This window comes from Podarcis liolepis, assembly GCF_965112155.1.
Source record: "Podarcis liolepis genome assembly, chromosome: 11".
NCBI classification, from domain to species: domain Eukaryota; kingdom Metazoa; phylum Chordata; class Lepidosauria; order Squamata; family Lacertidae; genus Podarcis; species Podarcis liolepis.
This window is the reverse complement of record NC_139565.1, coordinates 28,393,206-28,420,720: the sequence shown is the minus strand read 5'-3', so window position 1 is coordinate 28,420,720 and position 27,515 is coordinate 28,393,206. Positions and strand designations below refer to the sequence as shown.

General features: G+C 42.2%; 2 protein-coding genes across 3 annotated transcripts in view; one reads left to right on the top strand and one right to left on the bottom strand.

The window, feature by feature from the left end:
* Positions 1-310: 310 nt before the first annotated feature.
* LOC310688273 (2'-5'-oligoadenylate synthase 1-like) lies at positions 311-26,158 on the top strand. Of its 2 annotated transcripts, none has more exons than XM_083464587.1 (10): positions 311-354; positions 2,132-2,297; positions 4,262-4,448; positions 4,583-4,773; positions 6,797-6,957; positions 7,142-7,266; positions 7,451-7,640; positions 8,725-8,934; positions 10,483-10,686; positions 24,697-24,813. In XM_083464587.1, the coding sequence occupies exons 2-9, from the start codon at positions 2,133-2,135 to the stop codon at positions 10,637-10,639; spliced, it is 1,386 nt and encodes a 461-aa protein (XP_083320713.1). In that variant the 5' UTR covers positions 311-354; position 2,132; the 3' UTR covers positions 10,640-10,686; positions 24,697-24,813. The 2 variants fall into 2 exon arrangements, with proteins under 2 accessions (XP_083320713.1, XP_083320712.1); XM_083464586.1 differs by lacking the exon at positions 311-354 and adding an exon at positions 1,112-1,169 and having other exon boundaries at positions 24,697-26,158.
* Positions 11,763-27,515, bottom strand: part of LIX1 (limb and CNS expressed 1) — a 47,362-nt gene continuing 31,609 nt past the window's right edge. The window contains exons 3-6 of the mRNA XM_083464636.1: positions 24,750-24,890; positions 18,781-18,876; positions 16,997-17,074; positions 11,763-14,385 (exon numbers count right to left, since the gene is read on the bottom strand). Of these exons, the coding sequence (XP_083320762.1) occupies positions 14,101-14,385; positions 16,997-17,074; positions 18,781-18,876; positions 24,750-24,890 (600 nt within the window). The 3' untranslated portion in view covers positions 11,763-14,100. The remainder of the gene's footprint in view (positions 14,386-16,996; positions 17,075-18,780; positions 18,877-24,749; positions 24,891-27,515) is intronic.

Sequence of the window (27,515 nt, the reverse complement as noted above, 5' to 3'; positions counted from 1 at the left end):
ACATCCATTCACCAGGAACTGACTAGGAAAACCCAAAATGTCCCCACCCAAAATGTGGTATACAAAGAACAGGTCAAATATCAAACTATATCAAGATCCAAATGGCTGAACAAACAAGAACACCTTTGCCTGACATTTAAAAGCTGGTAACATTGATTCTAGACAAATAACTTAAATATTGGTGGCCCCCTCCCTCTGCCTCTCTCTCTCTCTCTCTCTCTGTGCGTGTTACACATCATAATTGCCTCTATTGTGATTTTGGCAGAGAGCAAGTATACAACAGTGCTGGGCCAGAAAAACTACCCTAGAGAGAAGATTTCAAGCAGAGCTTGTCACATTTGTCACATGGAATGGGTAAGTGTCTATACACTAAGCTATAGTCCTAACCCCACTTGCTTGGGAGTAAACGCCAATGAATTCAATGCACCTTACTTCTGAGCAGACATGGTTAGAACTGCAATATGAATCACCAGCTGTGAAAGTTGGGTAAGACTAAACAATGTAAAAATGGAGAAGTCTAGATTACCCAAGCCCCCCAAAAGGTGTTTTTCATGTTTATGAATAAGAAAATGACAAAAGAGAACATTCTGCTAGCTACACATAACACAAACCAGAGCTTACAAATCAAGAACAAACTATGGCTTGCAAGTGTAGTTAAGATGCTGGACTGGGTTCCGGGGCTCACATTAAACCACAGTCTATAAACCAAGTGGTGGGGGAAATCAAATATTTGCCAAGAAAGTGTTGTCCAGGTGACCAACAACACTAGCTTTGCAAAGTGGCAGGAACTCCCATAACGAAAGAAAGAAAGAAAGAAAGAAAGAAAGAAAGAAAGAAAGAAAGAAAGAAAGAAAGAAAGAAAGAAAGAAAGAAAGAAAAGCTTTTGCATCTGATGCATAATTCTTCTTTGTATTGCTGCAAAGCTTCCAAGAGTATAGAAAGGAGCTGCATCCTGTCTTTTTGCGGCTCCAGGGCTGACCAGAAGCGTGATAACTATCAATTCCCAAAGAGAACAATCAACAGTGGAGGCACAAACCACAATTCCCAGAATTCTAAGCATCTGGGGGTGGTACATACTTGAGAAATGTGCTGTCCTCAAAGGACTGTAACTGGGAAACGAGTACATAAACACACTTGCTACGAAATGCAGACAGGATGGCTTTGCCAAGGTAAGATTATTTTTGGCAGAAAACCCTTCCTTTGTAATTTGCCCCTTTATATCGTGTATTTGAAAAACAAACGGGAAAGAAGCAGAAGCACATGGAATAATTTAGTCAGATGATTTAGGGAGTGGCCACCTCGCTGTGTTGCCACAAGCAGAACAGGCTATGATCAACTAGTTTTGAACGAATTAAGCTGTACAGTACAAATAATCCACTGGCTCCCTGGAGTAATGTGTTTAGGTTGGCATTTAGCTTAAGGTTGGCATATTTCAAACAGTGAAAATCTGGACAGAAAATTGTTGAGCTTATATTGGCAAAGTTTTTGATATTTTCTTTGTTTTTGCCCAAAGTTGTTGAGCTTTTGGGGCAAAATCACAAAAAATGCAGTTTTTCAGATATTTTTATGGAAAACTGGCACTGCCAACATAGGTTGCCATACATCCAGATTTTCCAGGACATTTCCCCAATTTACGCCCAGATGCAGTATTCCAGACGTATGACACTCCTAATTTAGCTATTCTTATAGTTGGACGTGGGTGGCGCTGTGGGTTAAACCACAGAGCCTAGGGCTTGCCGATCAGAAGGTCAGCGGTTCGAATCCCCCAACGGGGTGAGCTCCCGTTGCTTGGTCCCTGCTCATGCGACCCTAGCTGTTCAAAAGCACGTCAAAGTGCAAGTAGATAAATAGGTACCGCTCTGGCGGGAAGGTAAACGGCGTTTCCGTATGCTGCTCTGGTTCACCAGAAGCGGCTTAGTCATGCTGGCCACATAACCCAGAAGCTGTATGCCGGCTTCCTCGGCCAATAAAGTGAGATGAGCGCCGCAACCCCAGAGTCAGCCACGACTGGACCTAATGGTCAGGGGTCCCTTTACCTATACCTTATAGTTGAGATACTCACTCTCTTTCCCATGCCCACCCCCCTGTGTGTGTGTGTGAATAGTTAACTTTTTGTTTTGTCCTTTTAAAGGATGTGGGGCCTAAGACCCAGATCTTACAACTGTGAGAGATGTGGGAATGACTTTGTCAGCCGCACAGCTCTGAGATACCATTTTCAAGCTAAACATCTTGGGAGAGTTCACTGTGAAACTTGTGGCAAGGAGGTTTTGCGAGAGTGTCTTCTGCAGCATGCAAAGGTAAGGTGGAACGTGTCATCTTCCTCCTCCTTTGTCCAAGCAAATAAATGAAAATGTAAGCAAGATACTACACACGTATTAAGCACCTGCCTGGAGACGCTGTGTGTGTAACGTTAGAAATGGCAATAGTTACAAACTATCAGAGTATTTTAACCTCACAGGACATTCTATTGCTTTCCTTAAGGAGACCATTCTTGAACAAAACAATTGGGAATTTCCAATATGAAACTGCTAAATTAACAGTTTTTAAATTTATCGCCTGTGACATGAGTTGAGCTGATGAGTTTTTATTCCATCACAATTGTTAATTACAAGTGGATGTTACACTGCTTGGTGAATGGTCACTGTGATTATTTTACATACAGTTGAGCTTTAATGCAAGCATCACTGTATTTCTTCCATTTCATTCCTCTCTGGCCTCACAATTACTACAGTATCTGTCTTTGTCTTGTACCTGTATACCTGTATCTCAGACTCAATCAATCAGATTATAACGGTCTTATCTGTGTATCTCAGACTGTCATTTACCTGATTAAGTTCCCTCTAGTCTACAAACACCTGTGCCAATATATATTTTAACCTTTGAGGTATCTTATGTTTTTTTGCTGCAACAGACCAACATGCCACTCCTTCTGGAAATCGTTTTTAGCATGTAGGTGTGGTTGCATATGCTAAAACCAAAATGTACCACACATTAAAAACCTAAAAGCCAAAATGGTGGTGTTTGTGTGTGTTTTAACATGTGCACTATTGCAAAACATGTGTATGCAGAAGCTGTTGACAGCTCAAGCCATGCCTGCATTGTGGCATGTATCCTTTATAACATGGGGCTATTACAATACAGTGGTACCTCGGGTTAAGTACTTAATTCGTTCCGGAGGTCCGTTCTTAACCTGAAACTCTTCTTAACCTGAAGCACCACTTTAGCTAATGGGGCCTCCTGCTGCTGCTGCACCACCAGAGCACAATTTCTGTTCTCATCCTGAAGCAAAGTTCTTAACCCGAGGCACTATTTCTGGGTTAGTGAAGTCTGTAACCTGAAGCGTATGTAACCTGAAGCATATGTAACGCGAGGTACCACTGTAGTTCAATTAGCCTAAGAATTTCTCCTCTCTCCTCCCACTGGGTGCTATTGGAAGGGTTCTCCTTACCTTTTAGAGCAGATTTGGGGAGGATGGGAGAGCCCTCCTTGTGCAACTGGGAGTCCTTGTGTTGGCTTCCACTGTTGCACTGCATTAATTGATTCTCATCAGCTAAAAACCAGATTAAGAAACCAAATCCCACATGTAAGCCTCCATCCTACCATGCCATTCCTGTCCTGTTACGTCCTTTGGCAATTGAAGCCTCCTCTGTGTCTTCTTCTTTGGCATGCCCACTTATGGCATATGACTGAGTCAGCAATGCCCTGTGACCTTTTCAGCCACAAAACAAAGTTCCTGCATAAGAATATGAATGGAAACAAAGGTGGTCCCAGGGTATGGTCTGAAGATATTTGTGGCCATCGCCTTGCTAGCCTAGGACTGCTGAGTGTCTGGATAGATGAACACCTGGGAACTGCATATATGGTATCTTGGTTCCATGTGGGGGAAAATGGCGGTATATAAATGTGAGAAGATAAATTACGATCCATTTATTTGTAAAAACATTTATCTATCACAAGTTCATGTAGCATAACAAGGCAGTGTACAGCAGCATATACAATAAAATAGAAAATATCATAAAAATAGTACAAAATGATTAAAATGTCTGGCTGATCAAAAATGTAAACAGTGGTATACAGCTGTCTACATTAAGAAAGACAAACCTAAAACCAGATATCAAATAAAAAAGGGCATTTAACTTCCTGCTATACCATTTTAAAGACAAGAATACTATCCACACATACTTCCTTGCTCCCATCTTTAATCTCTTTCCAGGCCCTGCATCTCAGCTCAGTATATATATCTTCTCTTCTTTATTAACAGACTGATCATGAAATGATACTGACCAGCAATCACAGAAGCTACTGGGATATGACTCGTAAGAGGAGAACAAAATTTGTGGCCACGGAAACACTGACATCCTGTAGGATGTGCCCCAGGCAGTTTGGAACAGCCCATGCCAGGGAATACCATGAGAAACAAGAGCATCACTTCACTGCCAGCAAAAGAGGTAGCATCGCTGTTTCGAAGTGATCGCATTATCAAGGACCACCTGATTTTAAACCTTACTTTTTAAGAGCTTCTCCTCATCCCTTCCTTTTCAGACAAAAACTCGTAATTCACCTTGATTTCTCTCTTGTATAGCTCAAATGTCCACTGCGTTTAAACCTGAAAACATATTAGAGTACAAAACACCTGCGGAATTAACGAAATTTGTGGAAGCAAAACTCCGACCAATCTCAAATGCTGTAAGGTGGGGCTGTGCATCAGAAGTTGAAAAGATCATTGAGTTCATTGAAGAAGTGTTTCCATTGCCAATTACATATGTCACAAAGGTACTGATGATGCCACATTCTACTTGAGATTGATCACAGTAGTGTTGCACTTCCTGTATCTAGTATTTCACGTCTAAGGACCTTCGTAAACAGTTGTGTGTGTGTGTGCATTAGTTTCCTCTTTGTTGCACACATCCCATTTCCCTCAAGGTTATCCTTCTGCGAGGATATGCTATTTTATAAGAATTGAAAATGCAATGTTTTCCTACTTGGGGGGGATATGCAAACCTTCCCTTCAAATACAGCAATGGGCTGAGAAATTTTGGGGCACGAGGCAACACATTTAAATTAAAAAGGGTGGTATTTGACTAAGTCAGAGTAGGCCCATTGCAATCAATGGACTTTGGTAAGTCAGGATCTTAAGCTGCTTGGGGCTGCTTCATCACTGTTAATCTCTATGTAAGGAAAAAGACATATGAAGTTAGCCAAGACCTAGTGACTTGCCATGAATATGTCAGCTGAGAATCTGATATGTACATGCATATACTGTATTCAGGGCAAAATAAACACTCACATTGACATAACACAGCACAGCATACTGTGTTGGTGTGCATTATCTCTATGGAGGAAAGATGTCATGAGGGAAGCAGCTATTTGGCTTGCAACCCAATACAATTTATGTTGGGAGCATGGATGGTTCTAAAGGAGGATTAGACAAATTTATGGAGAGCAAGGCTATGTCCTACCTTCACTGACAGAGACAGTGTATCTCTGAATACCAGTGGCTGGGAAGTGCTGAAAGAGTGCTGTGGCATTTGTGTCCAGCTTGCAGGCTTCCCATAGGCATTGTGAGAACAGGATGAGTGAGATGGGTGAGATGGACCGTTGGCCTGATCCAACAGGGTTGTCTAATGTTGTCCCAGGTGAAGACCACTTTCAAGAACCTGCATGGCTTAATTGTCTTGTCCAGAGGTGGCAGAGGCTATGCCTGGCCCAGGAGGCAGAGTGTCCAACCAGTGGTTGGAGATGATAGGAAGAACCAGAATTAAGGGAGATGACAGTCCACGATGATGATAGTCAGGGGTCTGGATTTCAGGAAAAACAAGAGGGCCAGATACATGGCATGCAGGACCATGGACAGATCATTGGAAGAAGCAACTTGTTCTGATGGAGTCCTAGCTCCAAAGGAAGATTTATATCCTTACGGGCCCAGGTTCCATGCTACCCTCAATCCATAAGGAGTGGAGTGGATAATTTTAAAGGACAGCTCTTGGGTTTGGATCCAAGCACTTGTGTGTCCTTCCCTTACTTTCATCTGTTCCATGTATGGGAAAATGGGAGGTGGCTAACATAATGAGGCTTGGTTCATTTCGAGGTACGACATGCACAGAAAGTATTATGACCCCATCTGCACTATACATTTAAAGCAGTATCATACCACTTTAATCAGCCATGGTTCCCCCAGGGAATCCTGGGAACTGTAATTTGTTACGGGTGCTGCAAGGCCCCTATTCCCCTCGCAGAGCTATAATTCCATCAGAAGAGGGAGGGAATGCGGAACCATTCTGGTAGTTGTATCTTTGTAAGGGGAACCTCCTAACAATTCTAAGGGCATTTAACAAATTCCAGGATTCCCTGAGGGAAGCCACGGCTGTTCAAACTGCATGATACTCCTTCTAACTGTGTGCTGCAGCTGGGGCCTATTTCTAGGTGCTGTGGCACCAGGGTCTCAAGGTCCAGTTCCAGGGTTGAGATCAGGGACTGGGTCTCACTCTTCTGCCCAAGTTGTGGTGGGTAAGACAGACTTAACTGCTCCTCTTCTGTATCAGAGTCCTGTCTGATGCTTGGAACCAGAGTCATCACATTAATGAATATGTGATATGGCCTACATTATGGGAGCCATTCAGAGTCATCTACTCCATAAGCAGTGAAGCAGTGTCCTCCATTTGTGATCCAAAGTGATGCAGATTGCCTGGGTTGAACAGCTGACACATGGCTAGTCTTGCTCTTCCTTGGGAACATTGGTACTAGGTGGGTTAAAGTCAAGGACTAACCAACTTTCTGTTAATATCTTACGTAACAGGGCGGTTCATATATAAAAGGAACTGATGTGCAAGATTCATCTGATGTGGACATAGTTCTTTTTAGCAGCGCCTTTCAAAGTTTAGAAGACTGCCAAAGAAAAATTCCCGAAGTACTAGAAGAGTTAGAGAAAAGACTAACTAAACCTTCCTGGATCAACAGGTTTGGACTGAGATTCTCCCTTCATTTCCCCCAATTATTGTAAAGTCATTAGCATGCCACTGATTAACAGTTAAATTCTAACTATGTCTACTCAGAAGTAAGCCCTATGAAATTCAATAGGGCTTACTCCCAGGTAAGTAGAGGTAGAATTAAAGCCTTATTCTCCCCTTTCTTTTCTTCTTAGGTTAATATTGCAGGAAAGGACACCATTTTCCTTAAGGTTCTACTTTAAGTGCTATAAAGATCACCACGGCCACTTGTTTGACATAATGCCTTGTTATGACATGTTTGGGCCTACATTATCAGCAGGTAAGAGCTGGCTGGGGGTGGTGTCTCCCACCCCCTCACTGTCCAATAATACTTATGGAGATCTACCTTTAATGTAATTCAGACTGCAACAATATTTCCATTAGCCCGAAATCTGTCCAATTTGATTTAAGAAATGGAGACCAAGGGAGTGTCATTAGCCTTATCTCTTGTTTGGCGTTAACAGGTTTAAAAGAGAGCTTTTACCGCAAGCTCTACCACTGCAGTGACAGTGATAAAATCCAGCTGTACGCTATGGCCCTGTTGAAGCACCAAGTTGAGTTTGTCAAGGCGTCAACAGAGAGGGTGAAAGATCTCATACGTTTAATGAAGCACTGGTTCAAAACTTCATTTGCAACACCAGGAGAAGAAAACAAGTAGGTTGCTCGTATCCAAGCACAACTGAATTCATTTATCATCTCCTCCTCCTGCTGCTGCTGTTGCCATTAAGCCCAGCAGTTCCCAAACTTTGTTCCCCATGAACCACTTGAAAATTGATGAGGTTCTTGGCAGAACACTTAATGGTTTTTCTGCCTGTTGTAGCAGTTGTAACGTACTGTGCCAGATGCCATATGGCCACCTGAATGAAGCTCATGGACCACTGCTGGACCACTGACCATGGTTTGGGAACCCTTTGATTTAAACAATTTATACACAAGAAATGCAATACAATGAAAATTAAAAAAATGGTTAAGGCTATAGTATCACAATTCAGTTTAGAATGCCTGCTGGAACAAAAAATATAAGTGTCTTCAGTAAGTTCAACAGAGAGAGAGCCTGTCTGAGCACACAATGCAGAATTAATAATAATAATAATAATAATAATAATAATAATAATAATAAAATAAATTTTATTTATACCCCGCCTTCCCCAGCCAAGACCAGGCTCAGAGAGGCTAACACCAGGTAAAAACAATTGATTAAAATACAACTTAAAAACAAGATTAAGTACAACATTAAAATGCAGCCTCATTTCAGTAATGACTCCTGATGGATATGAATTGCACATCCAAACCATGGGAGACCACTATCAGTTACTCCTCTGTAAATCTCAGTGATCCTGAACCCAAGTTGTTAAGGGTCAATAATTTTGATCCTGGCCTAGTAGTGTATGGACAGCCAATGCAAGCTTTTGAGTACTGAACCAACGTCAGATCCTTCTGTTTTCCCAATCTGTAGATTTTTGCATTGTTTCAACCCCTTGTGAATGAGTGACCCACACATTTGCAAAAAGAGAGAGCGTACATACCAGGGGAGAAACAATATTTAATCTATATTTTCTTAGCTACTCCTGGCTTATCATTCTTTGCAAGGCATGGATATTAAATCAAACGGGAGGCCCAAATTGGATTTTGCTACTGTCTCTCCAGCCTTTATTTGATCTACAGCTTTTGTTTTTGACCGTTTCCTGTGGCAGCTCCTTCTGTGCAGCTGCTAAATGTGTGCTGTGTGTGTGTTTAGGTTTCGCAGGCTCCCTTCCTCCTACGCTGTGGAACTCATCACCATCTATGTATGGGAGCTGGCTGGGAAACCAATGTTTTTCAGCTATGTACAGGGAATGAGAGCCATCCTGAAGCTTTTGGTTCAGTATCAAGAAATCTGTGCTGTATGGCACAAACATTACAGACCCAATTTTCCAATTTTCCAAAAGGTGTTTGTAAAGCAAACCAGGTGAGTAAGCCCATTATATACTTGTCTGCCTCTTTAGTACATGCTCCCAGCAGCTGAAATTTAATCTAGAGCTTCCACTGCTAGGAAAAGCTGATTCCACCAACCTCTCCTTCCCAGAGCCGTAGCTAGGTGATATTGTGCCCCTGGCAGAACCGTCCAGATTGCGCCCCCTACTCATGGACATATTAGTTATTCTTTCCACCTCTCCTCCACCCCCCTCCACCCATTCACCCTCTATTTAAAAGCTTTTCTTATGAGGCAATAATCGATATTTTTATTTATAGACATATTTATGGACATTTTTTTGGGCTGGTTTTGAGCGCCCCTCTCGCCTGTGCCTCTGGCAGGGGCCCACCTCACCACCCCCTAGCTATGGCCCTGCTCTTTCCCCATCACCAGTTTACCTCAGTGCATCTCAGTCTCAGTCTCCAGGACCCTCTTCCTCTCCCCCACATTGTCCTGCCAGTTCATGACATTGAATATTGCTTGCTGGTGCTGTCGGGGGGGGGGGACTTTCTTGTGGCTTTTTGCTTTTTACAGGGCCTTTGATTCTGTGAAGGCCATTGCTCATAAATCAACCGGGCTGCCCTGCTGCTTCCTTTGTCTTTTGATGTTTGTTCCCTCACCAGAACAAGAGCAATGTTGTACTTGGTTCTGGAAAATGTCTAGTTCATACTGCTGGGTAATTCTCTCTACACACCCACCCACAGCCACACAGCTCCAGTTTTGTGTGTGCCTCCTGCCTTCATTCCTGGACTTGCAATTTCCCATGGTTTTGGATCTGTGCTTTCTTCACCCAAGAAATGACATCACTTTCTTGCAGCTGATGCATTCAGCTGATGAATCATAGAATCGTAGGTTGAGTTGGAAGGGACCCTGATTATCGTCTAGTTCAACCCCCTGCAGGTGCAGGAATATGCAGCTGTCCCATACAGGGATTGAGCCTGCAACTTTGGTGTTATCAGCACCGACTGAGCTATTCAATTCAAAGTGTTGGTGCTGACCTTTAAAGCCCTAAATGGCCTTGGCCCAGAATACCTGAAGGAGCGTCTCCACCCCCATCGTTCTGTCCGGACGCTGAGGTCCAGCGCCGAGGGCCTTCTAGCGGTTCCTTCATTGTGAGAAGCAAAGCTACAGGGAACCAGGCAGAGGGCCTTCTCGGTAGTGGCACCTGCCCTGTGGAACGCCCTCCCATCAGATGTCAAAGAGATAAACAACTACCTGACATTCAGAAGACAACTTAAGGCAGCCCTGTTCAGGAAAGTTTTTAATGTGTGACATCTTAGTGTAATTTTGGTCTTTGTGGAAGCTGCCCAGAGTGGCTGGGGAAACCCAGCCAGATGGGTGGGGTACAAGCAAATTATTATTATTATTATTATTATTATTATTATTATTATTATTATTATTATTTCCAGCTCAAGAGGTCTTGAAACGATAGGCCCTGTGTGTGAAAACAGCATTACATTTGAATATACTGTAAAAGAGGCACCTGCCTCTCAGCACTTCCTGTCTTTGTTCATATGGACAACGCCTCTCTTCCTCCTGTAGGCCATTTGTTTTGGATCCTGCGAACCCAACCTTTAATGTGTGTGAGAACAGCAATGCCTGGGACGAAGTAGCTCATGTGGCAAGGCAGAGCCTCCTTAAACCACTCTTTAATGGCATCCAAGCAAAGGAACCCTGGCTTTTTGCAGAGAGCTGGTGAAACCAAATCTGGCCTCGCTTCCAGAAGAATGGGCACCCAGTTTTGAGGTACTGCCATGGGAAAATGCCGGTGTTGAAACTAAATGAAAACTTGAGAGAGAAAACGATGAATTGTGCACCTGCTGTGTGCAATGAAACTGCCTCCTCTGTGGGAGGAGCTGTGGGAGAAGGTAATCTGAAGAGGAGAAGGTGCTGAGATAAAAGGGGGTGCTTAACCCTTCCTACAAACATCCATTTCCCTGTGCTACCTCTCCTCCCAACTTGTGTTTGCTCCCGTGGGGTTCCAGTCCCATGTTTGCAAGATAACTATAGGTCTCAAACATTGGCAAGGTTAAAAGCAGTTGGTGTGGGAAGTTTCAGAGGGGAGAGCAGCAGGTGGAGGTAAGAGGAAAGATGAGTTCCTCTCTGGAAAACATTTTATCAACCCCACTCAGAGAAAGAGAGAGAGGGCCTCTCAGGCTTTACCAAAAGCAGTCTCTCTTTGGCTATTGACTGAAATATTCAGCAAATACAACTACGGTAATAAAACTATGGTAACTTTCCCTTTCAAAAACAAAAATCAGTGTTGGCCAGGTGTTGTTGTTTTAAAACTTGAAGAAAAAAATGGTTGCAATTTTATGGTTCAGGAGGTCAAGGTTTTAAGAATTGCTGCCAAGACTGGAAAAAGTCAAGAATATTTAGGTTAGAAGTAAATAAGAAATGTGCATGAGTAGGGTTTTTTTGGGGGGGGGGGTTACTTCTCCATTGACATTCCATAGCATGTTTAAGCTTAGTGATTTAAGCATTACAGTGGTACCTCAGGTTAAGTACTTAATTCGTTCCGGAGGTCCGTTCTTAACCTGAAACTGTTCTTAACCTGAAGCACCACTTTAGCTAATGGGGCCTCCTGCTGCTGCCACGCCGCCTGAGCACGATTTCTGTTCTCATCCTGAAGCAAAGTTCTTAACCCGAGGTAATATATCTGGGTTAGCGGAGCCTTTAATCTGAAGCGTATGTAACCTGAAACGTATGTAACCCAAGGTACCACTGTACTTTGTTTCACATAGACCATAGAGAGAAGCAGCCTATTGTAATATTTGCATACAATATGTGGAATGCTCTCAATAAGCACATTTTTCCTGAAATGTTTTCACAACGGTTTATTTTACAAAATGATTGCCCAAATTCAACACTTGAATGAGATCAAATAAGATACAGAAGATTTGAGGCAGTAAAATACTTTTTTAAAATTAATGGCTGATTCTAATTCTCAGTACTATATTTTTTTGCCATTTGCTGCAGCAGACCCATGACTGCTATAGATGAATCTTGAAAGAACGGTCTTGTTTCCTTTTTGCAACACAGTGTTGATAAATCATTGTCAAGGGATCTTCATAATACATGCAGAGCTTTTTTTCTAGAAAAAGAGGTGCCAGAACTTGTTTTTTTTTGGGGGGGGACACCCCATTGCACCAATCGCCATGCTACCCGCAGCCACCTGTTCCGGCTGGGAAAAAGGCCTGAATATGTGTATCTGATCTGCTTGCAATGGAAATCCCAGTAAGAGTCACAAGTGCACAACCAGCAGAAAGGATGACAGTGGAAGAGATAGCTTAGGTTAGAGCCAAGGCAGGCATTGACAACATCCCATAATTTGGTTCAAATTTAGGAAGATCTTCACCAAATGCTGAAAATCATGACCAAAATTGTAAGTCATTATTATTATTTACTTCCAAAGTACAGTTGAACTTTCTGAAATTGTTGTTGTTGGATCAGGGATGGGAAACCTTCATCTCACTGGCCTAATAGGTTCACCAAGCCTCCCCAATTGGCACATGGGGCCATTTTGACTAAGCCACACCTGCCCATCTTCCATACAATGTCTTATATAATGTCAGGTGTGGGGCAAGTGAGATCTCACTCAGCTGAAAGGATGTGCAGGCACTGGCGATTTCTCAGAAACCTGGAACCCAGAACTTAAGCATACAATTTTGTGACTAAGTTGGTTGGTCCTCAGCTGCAGCAGCAGTACAGTCATACCTTGGTCGCCGAATGCCTTGGAACTCGTACGTTTTGGTTCCTGAACGATTGAAAACTGGAAGAGAGTGTTCCGGTTTCCAAATGATTTTTTGGAAGCTGAACATCTGGTGTGGCTTCTGATTGGCTGCAGGACGCTCCTGCAGCCAATTGGAAACCGCGCCTTGGTTTTTGAACAGTTCCGGGAGTTGAACGGACTCCTGGAATGCATTCTGTTTGAGAACCAAGGTACGACTGTACTTCATTCAGTGCTATTAAACCACCCTGAATCATTCCTAAGCTGTTTTTCTCATTTGCTAAGGAAACTAGTATAAGTGTGGTGAGCAAAAGAAATTAAACATGGTTGTCTGTTTCCCTGCCAAGAAATAAAAGCAATTCATTACATTTACCCTGCAAAAGGGTTGATTTCATCACACATAAATATTATCATTGATGTTGTCAGTTGTTCTTTGATGACATTCTGATGTTCAGAAACGCAGTAGCCCCACATGTCTTACTACTGGGGCATTGAAAACTGAATGTGCCCCTGGACACAGCCAGCCACTACTTCCAGGTGCTGATCAAGTATATTGTCATCTTTTTCTCATTTGCTGTATTGATACAGTACAATGAGCAAAAATAATGAAAAGTTGAGATCTCTGTTTCCTATCAGAAGCAATGGGCTTGCCACTTGCAAATACTGGCCTATCGCAGTGTTAATTTACTTACTACTCATATAAACAAGATAAAAAATCTACACAGGTTTTGCTGTAGCTAATGTATTTTATTATCAGGACTCAAGTTATTTTTCTAGAAGAATGTCCGCGTTGGTCATTTTTCAAGTATAACAACTGGCTTTCTGCTTTGTGTCATAGATTTCCCTAAGATTAGAAGCCTATTGCTGTCCCTTCAACCACTACTTTAAATAACAATATATATATATCTATCAACCGGCAGTTTTTGCTTATTGCAGGGACATTTCACTCCTTATTTCTGTACATCTCTCAGATGTATTGATTCAGTTCACATACTAAACAATTCTGCCACACTTACTTTGATTATACAACGCTATTAAATGATTGTTGCTGTTCTTTAAGAAGTTACAAACCTAAGCTATATTTTTTTTTATAAAAATAATAATTCTAAAAATCTGTCTTCGTCACACAGAATTTCACACTGTAATGCAGCTTTACTTGTTTCACATGCAGTGAAACAGGAGGCATGTGTTGAGTAATGCTTCTTCTTCACACATTCTGTGAACTTGCACATGAGCTGTGTGGATTCCACATGCACTTGGAACTCATGCTGCTCACCTTAGGGGGGGGGAATTTGAGAGTTTCTGCTTTGTACATTATACAATCAGCTGAAGGCAAGCTGTTGTTTCACATTGATCTGAATGATCCAGGATTAGCTCATTACAGACCAGCCTTGCTAACCTGTTTCATACAAACGGCGCCCTAGGCTGCCCTAGCGATAGCCACTTAGGGCTAGACTCATACGATCATCATTTGAAGAGGCAGCGGCTTGATCACTGTACAGCTGGCTCAGTGCTAAGCCCAGTATTTCTTTTTTCTCTTTGTAAAACCGCAGCTCTTGTCCAGCTTTCCGGGTTTCTTCCAGCTCTCTAAGGGCCACTTGCAGCTCTTGCGAAATAATGCCCGGAGTTTCTTGCTCCTTCATAAGCCAGTCCAGAGCCATGTGACTTCTCATCCTTTCATCCAAACTGTACTGGGAATAGTAGGAGATCACTTCCTGTTGCCCATCCAAAAAAATAAAAATAAAGTTAGTAACAAATACACCATTGCTTTGTAGTGGGGTAGGAGAGCTGGAGGGGCAGGGGAATCACATCTGACAACCAATGTGTTCCTTTGGTTTCAGATAGTACATGGGTAGATGAGTCTAAAAAGCCTGGGACACATATTTTCATGACCCTGTAGCATAAGGGCACCAGATTTTTTTTCAATCTGGGGAATCTGGGGACACTTTTCAACTTCCTACTAAATAGGTGGATTTTGTCAGGGGACTGATTTGTAAATCCGGGGACTGTCCCCGGGAAACGGGGATGTCTGGTAACCTTACTCTAGCAGCTATGGTGGTTTATTTACCAGCAGTAATGTATTTAGTATTAACTCTGGATATGTATACTTGATTCTGACCAAACTAAGCCTCTTAGAGCACAATATACATCAGGAGGCTTAGTTTGGTCAGAAAAGAGTATACATTTCCAGAGTTAACACTAAATACATTACCTCTGATACTTCTAGCCACCATAGCTGCTAAAGGGCCGTGAAGATTTGTGTCCTGGGCTTTTTAGACTCGTCTACCCATGTACTATCTGAAACCAAAGGGGCACATTGGTTGCCAGATGTGAAATATATTGGCATTATTTCCAGCTCTCCTTCCCCACTATTGTAAAATGCAACGGATTCTAAAATAATGGGTTAGGTTCTGCTCTGGGATCTTTTGCAACTGACATGGACATTTCAGAACAGATATTGGAAACGTGTTTGACCGTGGAAGTTAAACAAATAAATTGTAGTTAAGGTAGCTTGAAGAAATTCTAGTTGTGCAGGAGCCTGGATGTCCAAAAGCAAGGGCTTGCCCTGCGCGAGCTGAACTGCTCTCTTGCCCCATTACTATTTGAAATAGTAGAACTTGAAACCCATAGCAAATTTGGTTTTGTTAACCGACTGCTCCATCCTTCATTCATGCTTCTCTATGTAACTATCAGCTCATTACTTGGGTTTAAGGCACGGGTGTCAAACACAAGGCCCGCGGGCCGAATCCGGCCCGCCAAACCTCGTCATGTGGCCCGTGTAGCCGCCGCCGGCCGCCAGCCTTCACCTTTTATTCTCGCTTCTTCTTTTTTTTGACACAAGAAAGCCGCCTTTTCAGCGCATGCGCGGCAGCCTACAAGCCAGAGAACGTCTGCCCTCTAGTGGCGCCGGCCGTTCTACACAGGAAACCTCCACTTTACATGCATTCAGGAAACCTCCACTTGTTTTTATATTGAGCGCATGCCATCCTGTGATGTGACAGATCCAACGGCTGCCTGAACCCTTCTCTCCTGTACTGTAAGTCCTACAGATACAACCGGCCCTTTGAGGGTGACCAAACTGCTGATGCGGCCCCCGATGAATTTGAGTTCGACACCCCTGGTTTAAGGACATTTGAAGAGTCCTGCTGGGTCAGACCAAAGGCCCATCTCATCCAGCACTCTGTTCACACAGTGACCAAGCGATGCTCATGTGAAACCCACAAGCAGAACTCTCCCCACCTGCAATTCCTGGCAATTGGCATTCAAAGGCATCCTGCCTTTGTCTGTTAGAAGTGAGCATAGTCCTTAATCACTGGGTTATTTAAAAGAGATTAATTTTTCATGTAACTGAATATGCAGGTCTTAACATTTAAAGCAGACAACTCATTACATAATTCCTTTAAATGTTAATTATGCAATTATGAAAGTATATAATTTTTAAAATGCAGTGTTGTTGTTGTTTTTAAAAAAACATTAATATATTTATAAAACTAATTACATAATTCTTAAAAATAAATAAATTATGGGTTGCATCCAGGGAATTCATCCTGTTATCTCAAGCACTTCCACCTGTGCAACAGGACTTCCTCTTCCTCTCTTCTCTCCATGACTCTCTTCCTCCTCAACTGCTCTGGAAGGTTGGGAAAACCATAGAACAGATTTGGGGAGAAGGAAGGACTCAGGATGGGAAGTCCACTGTGTAGATAGAAGTCCTTGTGCTAATGGGACTTTTTGGATACAACCCTAGGTTTGCACTTGTCCACTAATGGATCCTTTTAAACCTAGAACATCTGTAATGACATTAGTCTTTAAAGAGGAATCTTAATTTGTGGGCACACTTAACTTTGGAGATGTCTCAGACTCTTTTTTTTTAATATAATTTTTATCAACAGGCCAATCAAATCACATTAATTCCAAATCACATTAATTCCAAATAATACAGCCAGATTTTTAAAATTTTTGTTGGGGGTACCCATACTTCAAGCTCCAAAAGGGGTCCAAACATCACTCTTGCTGCTGCTTTGATTAAACAGTTCTATCCAGTTCTGTCCAGATAGTCTTTTTGTTATTTTCTTCATCTTCTTGTTGTTATCATATATTCCTTTCTTTGTGATCTCTGATAATCTTCATAAGTGGGTGAAAGACAAACATGGAGATGTCTCAGACTCAATGGGACTCACTGAGTGCCTAAATTTTAAAAAATCCCACTGATTTCAATTCCCATCAATGACACCTAAGAATGGACCATGTCCATAGAACATAAGGAACATACTGGGTAGAGGTGATGTGGGGAAACGGGTGCACTATTAGTGCTGTGTTACTCACTTGTCGAGAGCACTTTGTTTCACGCAAAGCTTTGAGGCTTCCATTCCAGTGCAGCAGCTGAAAGACTATCATCAGTTCCTATGGAAGAAAAACCAATGGCTTCTGATTGAACTGCTTCAAAGTAGAATCTCTCTTTCAGTATGTGAAACAATAGTGGGGATTTGCTGGGGGAGAACTGGGTTACATTCAAATGTGTTTTTCCATCTTGAAAAGCATTATGGAAGGACTGTTTTGGAACCTCGTGTTCCAGCCATGGAACTAATTCCTCCACCTGCACAGGAACTGTGTGTGAGTTCACAAGGAAGAGCCATTATCAAGTCTTTCTGTATTGCCTTCAAGATGATTGCTCTAATATGTCTGAACCCTTTTGACTTTCTAGAACATTATTGAATGCTTGTATGTGGATTAGAGTGGAACCAAGTCTGAGTCACACTAGATCACTTGCCTTTCAAACAAAAAGTAAAACAAAACAAAAACCCGATGTATGCTGCTCCTAAATTAGTTGGAATACTGACATTTATCAAGAGAGTAGCATTAATAACTAGAGAGAGATTCTAAAGTATGTATTGAGACAATTATTTTGTCTATTACTGGCAATTATTAGTTTACCATTGCCTATCTCTTTGTTATTTTTTTAAATTATAGAACAACTTTTGTAATTGCACTATTATAAAAGTAAAGTTATTCAGTGCACCATGGAAGTACCTGGAACAATGATTATGCCCCTCTTTCTTTCAAAACGATAAACAATTACCTGACATTCAGAAGACATCTTAAGGCAGCCCTGTTCAGGGAAGTTTTTAATGTATGATATTTTAGTGTTTTTTGGTTTCTATGGAAGCCGCCCAGAGTGGCTGGGGAAACCCAGCCAGATGGGCGGGGTACAAATAATAAATTATAATTATAATTATTATTATAATTATTATTATTATTTCTCTATTATCTTTTATGGTTTTCTCGGTCATTGTCCTAGGCAAAAGGGTGTAGAAAACAATTTGGAAGAGTAGACCCAGATAAGAATTTAGACACTGCCTTCATAGCAATGGGGTTACAATGGGGCATGTGTAAGCATCACCATTTGTCTGAAATGAGACTTAAATTGGAAGGGGTCCAGTGTTTCACTTTATGAGCATTCTGTGTTGCAAACATGCTGTCATCTGTTCCAGAAAGGTACAATCTTGCCTCTGCTTGGATATTCTATTGCTATGTCAAACTTCCATGGTCTGCCTTTCATCAGACACAAGAAAAACAACCATCAAAAGCAAAGCTGGTATAGCTATACTTGTAAAGGAAATTTGTTCATGGGGCAGATTTTGAAATATGACTTGAATAATTTTTTTGGAACATCAAGTAGTATCAGCTCAGACTGCTTAGTTAGTTTTCCAGTACACATTTAAATCACTGTAAAGATGAATAAAGGGTAACTTCTCTCCAACTGGAATCTAATCTGGAAAACAGGGTACAAAGGGAAAAAGCCAAATCAGAATATATGGAAAAAGCATGTGCACATACACAGCCGCAAGCCTTATTTAGTTACTCTTGCAAGTTCATTTTTCAATATTCAACTGAACATTTTCAGATGCTGCTTTCTGTCCTACTCTGTATGAATAGCATAAATGTTCATGTTGGAAGAAATGGAGGGAGGTACAAAACATAAATGAAGCCATACATTTTACTGAGGCTGAGATCCTTTTTTCAGTAAGTCATATACCCACTGAACACAGCATACAGATTGCGCTGCAAACCTTTAAAAAACTGGCTTGTCTGAAAGAATTAAATTGTACCTGAAATTCCAGCATTGTCTTCCCCATATTTGATTCCAGCATATAATGATAGGCTCCAATACTTGTGCTTGGGTCATCAGCATCATTTAAAGTACCCTTTAACAAGAACAAAGGAACTTTCTGAATTACGTTAACACATTCTTAGGTGGGGAAAAATGCAAACCATTTCCACATCCTCAGATTACAAATTGGATGTGTTCAGACATCAGGCTAAACCATAGTTTAGAATGACAGAACAAGTTACAGTGAATCTTGTGCATTCTCCCTTCTCTCTCTTCTGGCATGGCCACAAGGAGGAATTTGGAAAATTTCTCTTCCCATTTCAATTAACCATAGTTTAGCAAGTTTCTGAAGAATCCTAAATTATGGAACTAAATTATGTTTTAACCAAAGCACAGTTAGCATTAAGCACAGTTTGACAGGTTCAAATGACTGGACAGGTTGCAATTAATCTAAACCAGAAGCTCATGTTTCCAGATTCCTCCTTGTAGTTAAGCCAGAGTTGGGAGAAAGTTGGGAACCTGAGCTTCACTGTAGCTCATTCTCATAATGCTCAACTATGATTTAGCATGTTGCCTGAACTAGGCCATTTTCTACTACAAAAGCCATAATAAAATCGCAGTATTTGATGCCTCCCATTACCACCATCATCTGGGAAGTGGAACACAACCATTCACAATAGCCTCTTTTTCTTCCTTCCTTTCGGCTACAGACCAGGGTATAACATTGAGACATAAACATCATCACGGCTAGTTTTAAACCACATATATTTCTACGTGCATCTTTCTAATATAAAACGTGGTTTTCTGAAACGTTCACATCTTCCTTCAATGATGCTGAAAGAGGATTTTCAACAACTGGAATATAAGGAGGTAACTTATAACCACAACTGGGTGCTGTGAGCCAGTTGTGGTAGGTCTGGTTTGAGTTTGCCTCAGAGCAGCAGCAGATCTTAATAACAACAACGAAATCAATCAAATAAGAGATTCTGTCTGGTGTCTTCACTATCTTAGACCAGTTTACAAAGCTATATATTTACTTACTTGCTTAGTAAATCTGTACCTAACATTTTTGCATGTAGTCCTCAAAGCAGTTCACAAAATGAATAAGATGCAATGGAAGTGTTAAAAGCCCTACACTTAAAGCAAAACAAAACCAGCCGAGCAGAAACAGGCATATTGTGTAGTTGGCTTTTTTCACCTGCCCTTCTGTCTCTTGGATTCTTTTCCACAGAGCAGCTGGTTTGAGATGGAGATGTTTATGTGGTGATGAAGGGGACAGTCCAGCTGGGACAGTTTAGTTTAGTTTATTAAAATTTCTCAGACAACGTTTTCTAGAAGAGCACTCAAGGCATCTCACAATTAAAATTTCCCTGGTTAAAAACAAAAGCGAGCAAACAACAAATCCATAAAATATTAAATTTGCATGAAGTCATTAAACAAAAAACTAACAGCACATTCCATTCCATCAATGGTCTGGAAGTAAAGGAACATCTTAACCTGGCACCAAAAATATGATAACATGGGCATCCAGACAGCACTTCATAGACATAAGGGCCACTACAGTTGTCTCCACACTTACGTGGGGGTTATATTCTCGGCCCCCACATGCATAACTGACATTGCAGAAAATGGGAGGCACCCCACTTTAATAGGGAGGGCAAGCAGGGAGGAGAGAGAGAGAATCTGAGACATAGGAACTGCTGGGGCTGCTGCCTGGAAGTCACTCTGGGCCACTGCATTGTGCATCTTCCCTTGCTTGGGGCTGCTGCCCCCAGCCTTCCCTCCAATCCCCTCATAGCAGGTGAGCAGCCATACTGAAAAGGCCTTCTCCCTTGAAACCTCCATCCCACCTTTTCACAGAGAGGGTCATCAGGGGGTGCCAGAGATGTTGACTCTCAGGGTACAGGCATTCCATCAAGTGTTACAAACAGGTGCTTTGTCGTCTTTGAAGGCTGTCATTTGTCGTTGAGGTTGCAGTTCAATGCAGAATGACTCTTACACTTGGACTAGGTGTGGAGATGAGCGTCTGTCCAATTTTACAGCCAGTCTGAGGTGTAGTCAAGGGTCAAAGAGGAACTCAGACCCACCAAGAACCTGCTCATCCTTCAAAAGGTTTGGATCATACTTGCAGAGCAGGTATCCATGGCTCTCCAGATATCATTGGACTCTTAAACTCCCACCAGCTGCACTCAGCATGGTTCATAATGATGTAGCCCAGGCACACCTGTTGGGCCACAGGTTCCCCATACCTATTGTGGATTCAGGTTACTGGAATATATAATATTGCATATTCTCCTTTGGTAGGGCAACCCATTAGCATAGCACAGCCCTGTAGACGTGGAGGACTGAAGCTTTAGACAAAGTGGTTTGTTGTTTTCCATTTGGAGGGACAATTTGTGAGTCAAATGCTTATAATTCTTCTCATAATCCTTAACGTTCTAGAGAAGCTATGCAGAGCTGAACACAACTCTGTACACGAGACAGTTTCTTTAGCAGAACTGTCAGCAAATTTATAGCTTTTGAAATGCAGTAACATTAACACACTGCTGCTGAAATATTTATGCTGGCTCTTAAATATCCCAAGGGACATCTGTCTAAAACTCTGCAATTTTAAGCTTTTCGCCTTAGAAAATTTCCATTAAAAATGATGAATTGATTAAATGAACCTTCTTTTCGAAATCATTTCTGAATAAATCATAGTCCATTTTCCAAAATGTATGTATGGGATTGTCCCTCAAAAGGGCATGAGACTCGTAAAGCTCGAAAAGAAAGGCATCCTTTCATCCACAAACCAGATATACCCCAGGCCTTCCCCACTGCTCTGCAAATACACCAACATTATAAGCACTCCTCCTCCCACCTCCCCAGAATCTTATAACTTTCAATCAAAGAGGAACAGTTTCAAATTGTGTGTCTCACACTGCTCTTAACCCTCTTCCCAAGTCGTTTCAAATCTCCCGTTTGCTTATCAGCAGTTCCTTCTGCACAGATGGGAGGATTTTGTTAAATCTTCTGGAGTCTCAAGCAGCATACGTCTTTCACTGAGCCAGCATTTTAAAAAAGGAAAAAAAACTTTCATGAATTTTGCTCTACTTTTCAGTGGATTAGCAACATGCTTCTCCTGATCTGTATTTCCCCCCTGCTGCCAATGACTAAAAATATTGAATCTGAGCAACTTGTAAGAAGCTGTAACACGCCTGCAATAAGATTACTGATTTTTAACCATTGCAAACGCCTAATCCACATGGACACGTTTTCAGCATGATAATGGGGGATAAATGAGAAATGACTTCCATCCTCTCCCTCTATGTGATATTTCATTTGAAATTCAGTGGGAAATGGGGGAAACTTGGTTTGAATCTAGATTATTATATCATCCAGACTTCTCCAAACTGGTGCCCTCCAATGGCCTTCTGGCTGGGGAAGACAGAAGCTGTATTCCCCAACATCTGGTGAACTACAACCCCAACCTTCCATTACTATTGGCCATGTTACAAGGGGCTGATGGGAGATGGAGTCATTCGGCACCAGAAGAGCCACAGTTTCCCCACTTGCGCTTTAAAGTGCAGAGAGTGATTATATACAGGGATTAATTGCACCTTAGACAGATGTGGGGAAAGTTAAAATAGATGGCATCTCCAGTTTCAAGATGTTCATACGTGCAGATTTAAGAAACTTGAAACCTGGGCTGACATTTACAGTGTATCACGGGACTTTCTGATAGGCTTTTAACTCGGTACATTAATTTCTGATTATTTCCAGAGCAATCCCAAGGCTGTGAATGCACTTAGCTTTTAATAAATCAATAATGTGGGCAAGGTACTGAAAATAAGTTCCTCTCCAATAGAATTAGCTTGCATTTACCTAGTGCTTCTGTGTCTATATAAATACATACAGTAAATACTATGCTACGTGTAGCGCATACAAGGAATCTGTATCCATTAGTAAATGCAGATGTTTCCCTGAAAGAACCCAGTAGCTGAGGACACTCCACAGCATCACCAAGCCAACCCACGCAAACTGAAGCTAACCTCAAATGCAGATGTTAGCAGTCTGATTCGGTTTCGGCATGTATAGCGACAAAAGCTCCTGCCAACTCATTTCCTTGCCAGAGGCAGTAACATAGTAGAGAATAAAGGATTGAAACAGAGATGTGGGAAAGTGAATGGAAAGACTAGGATACAGCACTGGTTTAGTCAGGACACCCCGAAAGTTGTTGAGTTTTGTTTTTTGTTTTACAACCCCCCTCCCCCCAAAAAAACCATGATTTTTTGATTGACTTGCTTAAGATCCAGATCACATTTTGGAAATTCCTCCTGGACACCAATTCTGCCTTTGAAATCCCAGTAATGGCAGCCCTAGTCTTGAAACCATTGCTAGTTTCCCTTATATTTTATTATTCAGTCCAAGAGTGGATGTGGCCCTCGGGGAAAGTAGCAGGTCGCAAGTAGACTTTTCTGATCTTTTATCCGTAATGACATTGCTCTTAACTGATACTCTAAAGAATGTATGAGTGAGGGTGAAGCATGCATAACTTTTCCTTTTACTGGATCGATGTACTATTGATTAGGGACGCGGGTGGCGCTGTGGGTTAAACCACAGAGCCTAGGGCTTGCTGATCAGAAGGTCGGTGGTTCGAATCCCTGCAACGGGGTGAGCTCCCGTTGCTCGGTCCCTGCTCCTGCCAACCTAGCAGTTCGAAAGCACATCAAAGTGCAAGTAGATAAATAGGTACCACTCCGGCGGGAAGATAAACGGCATTTCTGTGCGCTGCTCTGGTTCGCCAGAAGCGGCTTAGCCATGCTGGCCACCTGACCCGGAAGCTGTACGCCGGTTCCCTCAGCCAATAAAGCGAGATGAGCGCCTCAACCCCAGAGTTGGTCACGACTGGACCTAATGGTTAGGGGTCCCTTTACCTTTACCTTACTATTGATTGGTGAGTCAACTTTCCCAGTTTCATCTTGGAAAGGGGAACTATGTCCAAGCTATATACAATGAGATGCATTTTTCTTTGATACAGGTGCACCACCTCTAGGGGTCCGAGGTGTCTTCAGCCCTCTCAATATTTTGTTTGAAGTGAGGAGTCCAGTCTGCATAGCATGCACGCGACATCTCGCATCACAGCTCCAGCGCCCGGCTCCACCAGAGCGCTCGGTGTAGGAGAAGGACCACTGCTCAGTGGCAGATCATCTGCTTTGCGTGCAGAGGGTCCCAATTTCGATCCCAGGCATCTTTAGGTTGGCTGGAGGAGATCCCTGTCTGAATTCCTGGAGAGCTGTTGCCAGCCAGTGTAGATAATATTGAGCTATAATGGACCAATAGTCTGATTCTGTGTAAGGCAGCTTCCTAGGTTCCACTTTTGCTGAGCTCGCTGCCGAGCATGACTGTATTCTTAGAATCTGAAAAAACTATCTTATCTGATTTCCTTACCCTGGACCTGCTACCCAATTCATCTCTTGTCTCCAGTCTTTCTGGAGAGAAGTTGATAATTGTTGGGAAATGTAAGAGTATGTCTTGTTAACTTCTCCTCCAAGCATTATGTGGTTACTAAAAACATTGCCTAATGGATGGGGCCACCATGACCTGCCGTCTATTTGCGACAGGGTCTAAAATATTTTCCATGTTGACCGAAGTTACTCATGGTATGTGCAGCTACGTAGACTAATAGAAGTTTAGGGAAAGGACATACTCCCTAGTTGCAGGAAATAAAAAGTTTATCCACATTTCTTGGGAGGGAGATCAGCCCAGATTAACCACTTCCCAGGATCCTTGACCTCACCATCAGCCAAGTGGACTCCACATGTGAAGGAAATGAAGGTCAAGAAAAGGCACATGAATCATAGTAGCACTAGCCTATCAATGGAGATACTCTTATCTGGAATCTTACATTAATTATTGTCTTCCTGTTCTGCAGTTTACCATAAATGCAGCCAATGACAGCATACAAAGACATGGAATTGAACTTACACTGGTGGATGAAACGGCTTCCTGAACGCTCTCCATAATAAATTCCTTTGTGATCCTGCGACAAGGCAACTCATTGAAGAGAGAATTGATTAACGCCACTTTTGCCGCATCTCGTCTTGCTTCAGCTCTGCTCAGGCAGCACTGAAATAGAAGTAAATGGTTGTAAGAGCTTTGCAGGATGGGTTTGCCTCAACTGGTAAGAGAGAAGCAGCCAAACACCATAGAACGTTTTGTCATTTATAATGTGATGAATTGGAATATTTATACCACCATTCCTGAGAGATGAGTCTTCCTGAATTGGATGCTCCCACCCAAGTTTCTGTTGACTTTCCCCCCTTTTTGATTCTACAACCCTCTTTCTTTTGTACAGGCTCAGATTTCCCCCAAATGTTCTTGTCAGCCCCTCTCAAAAAAGGCTATAGCACACAGTGGTGTAGTTAGGTAATTTCAGTCTGTGGACTTAATGCAGGGGTTGCCAACATGGTGTCCATGGGCACAATGATATCCTTGAAGTCTGGCACCAATGAAGCCTCTGGGTCCCTCTACCTCATCCCCTCTTGGCATTAAGATGGTGAGGATGGTTAGTTTTTCTCCCATGACCTGAAGAAAGTCCCCTGGACCAGACAGAAGGGCTGCATTTGGCTTTCAGGCCCAAGGCTCCTCTCCCCTGGCTTACCAGGACCACCTTAACACAGCAACCCATGGAGAGGAGCTCATACTTACTTTGCTTCTCCTGTGTCCTTTCAGCACCTTTTATGAGGTTTGGCTTAGCATGTCATCTGCACCCAGGATTGTGCTTAAGGTATTTCTTCCTTAACCACCACCTGTAACCATAGGTAAAACCTTGGCTACAGAATTGAGCCTCACTGAGCTAAAAAAGCTAGGGAGGAACAAAGCAGGTGTGAGTGAGCTCCTTCACACATAGTTTGACTGACCATGATGTGCCAACAAGGCCCATGTATTGGATGCTTCATATCATCTGTGGGACCCACCTTCTTCTTGGGTTAGAATTCTACTCCTGGCTTCCCGGGCACATGTGGGAACTCTTTGAGTTGTGAGATATGGGATGCTGGAGTAGATGGTCTGATCTATCAGGGCTATTATGTTCTGAAGGGACATTAAACATTTATTGGGTTGGGCTGGGTTTATTATTCCTAGCTTGAAAAGGGTGGGGGAACCTTATGTAAAATTAAATGTCATTTTCCTCTTCAGCAACCATTTTTTAAACTGTATTTTGAGAAGCCCACCTATATCTGCTCATTCCATGAGGAACATAACTCACCAAACTCTTATATTAGTTTCAACCTTCTCTTGTGGGTTAAAATGAATGTTTACTTTTTCAGATTCCAAGACAAAATTCAGACTTGTGTGCTTTTCATAATAAACGTTATAATAGAAACCTATCCAAATAATTTGGATTTAAACAATCTTTGTGAAGATTAAACCTAGTAAAAGGAAAGATAAAAGTAACTATTTATTTTAAGTAAGACCAGCAAAGCTGCAGATCAAAGTCTGAAAGCAAATGGCAAATCTTTGCAGGCCAAGAGATTTACAAATCAGGAATATTTTACTTCTCTTTCTGAAAGTAATAGCAGACAGAAAAGCTTAAGCAAATTGAGAATTATTGTTTAGCTCCTTGACACATGACTTTCTGCTGCAGCCTTCTGTAATTAATTTCCCAAAATATTCCTCTCGCAATATAAATAGTTCATCCTGTGAAAGCAGGACTCTTTGGAACTTATGTGAAATGAGCCCTGAAGAGTTTTGTTAAAAGCTCAACCCTTTAATTTTTCTCAGGGCAAAGGTGTCTACAAGGACTGCTCAAAACAAGTGTTAGAAAAAGTATCGAAGTAGCAGAGCAGGCCAGGCAACACATAGCTGTGTCCTCCAATGCCTTGCTGTTTTTTGCCTCGCAGCATCTGCCACCTGAGGCAGACACCTCACCCTGCCAACTGGTAGGGCTAGTCCCGATTGGCTCATGCAATTCACTTTTCATTTATCGGTATATAGTCTCTTGCATTGTAATAATAATAATAAATAATAATTTTTTATTTATACCCCACCCTCCCCAGACAGAGCTGGGCTCAGGGCGGCCAGCACCAATAAAATTACAATAAAAACATAATGGGGGGGGGGGGAGAACCAATTTAAAATACGGGTTAAAATACAATTTAAAATGCAGCCTCATTTTAATAGTAGCCCATAGATCAAAACCATAAGGGGAGGGAAACATAAGGGTCAGACTGAGTCCAAACCAAAGGCCAGGCGGAACAGCTCTGTCTTGCAGGCTGCGGAAAGATGTCAAGTCCCGCAGGGCCCTAGTCTCTTGTGACACAGCATTCCACCAAGTCAGGGCCAGTCCTGAAAAGGCCCTGGCCCTAGTTGAGACCAATCTAACCACCTTGAGACCTGGGACCTCCAAAGTGTTGTCATTTGTGGACCTTAAGGTCCTCTGCAGGGCATACCAGGAGAGGCGGTCCCGTAGGTACGTGGGTCCTAGGCCACATAGGGCTTTATTATGTACTCTTTCATAATATGTTCTTCAGACCTTTGCTTCTACCTGACATGCTATTTGGGCAACGGGGTTGCCTTTGCATCTTTCGCCATTTTTTTGTTCCAAAGAGCTTACATGCATCTTAAAACTTTTGCTGTAAACTTCTGGGGTCACCCTGACCTAAAATAAATAAGCCCCCAGGATGCTTTTGTTCTGGGATGCTACTTGCCCAATTTGCCTCAGTATTTGCCAGAGCATTCCTTCGTATGTCA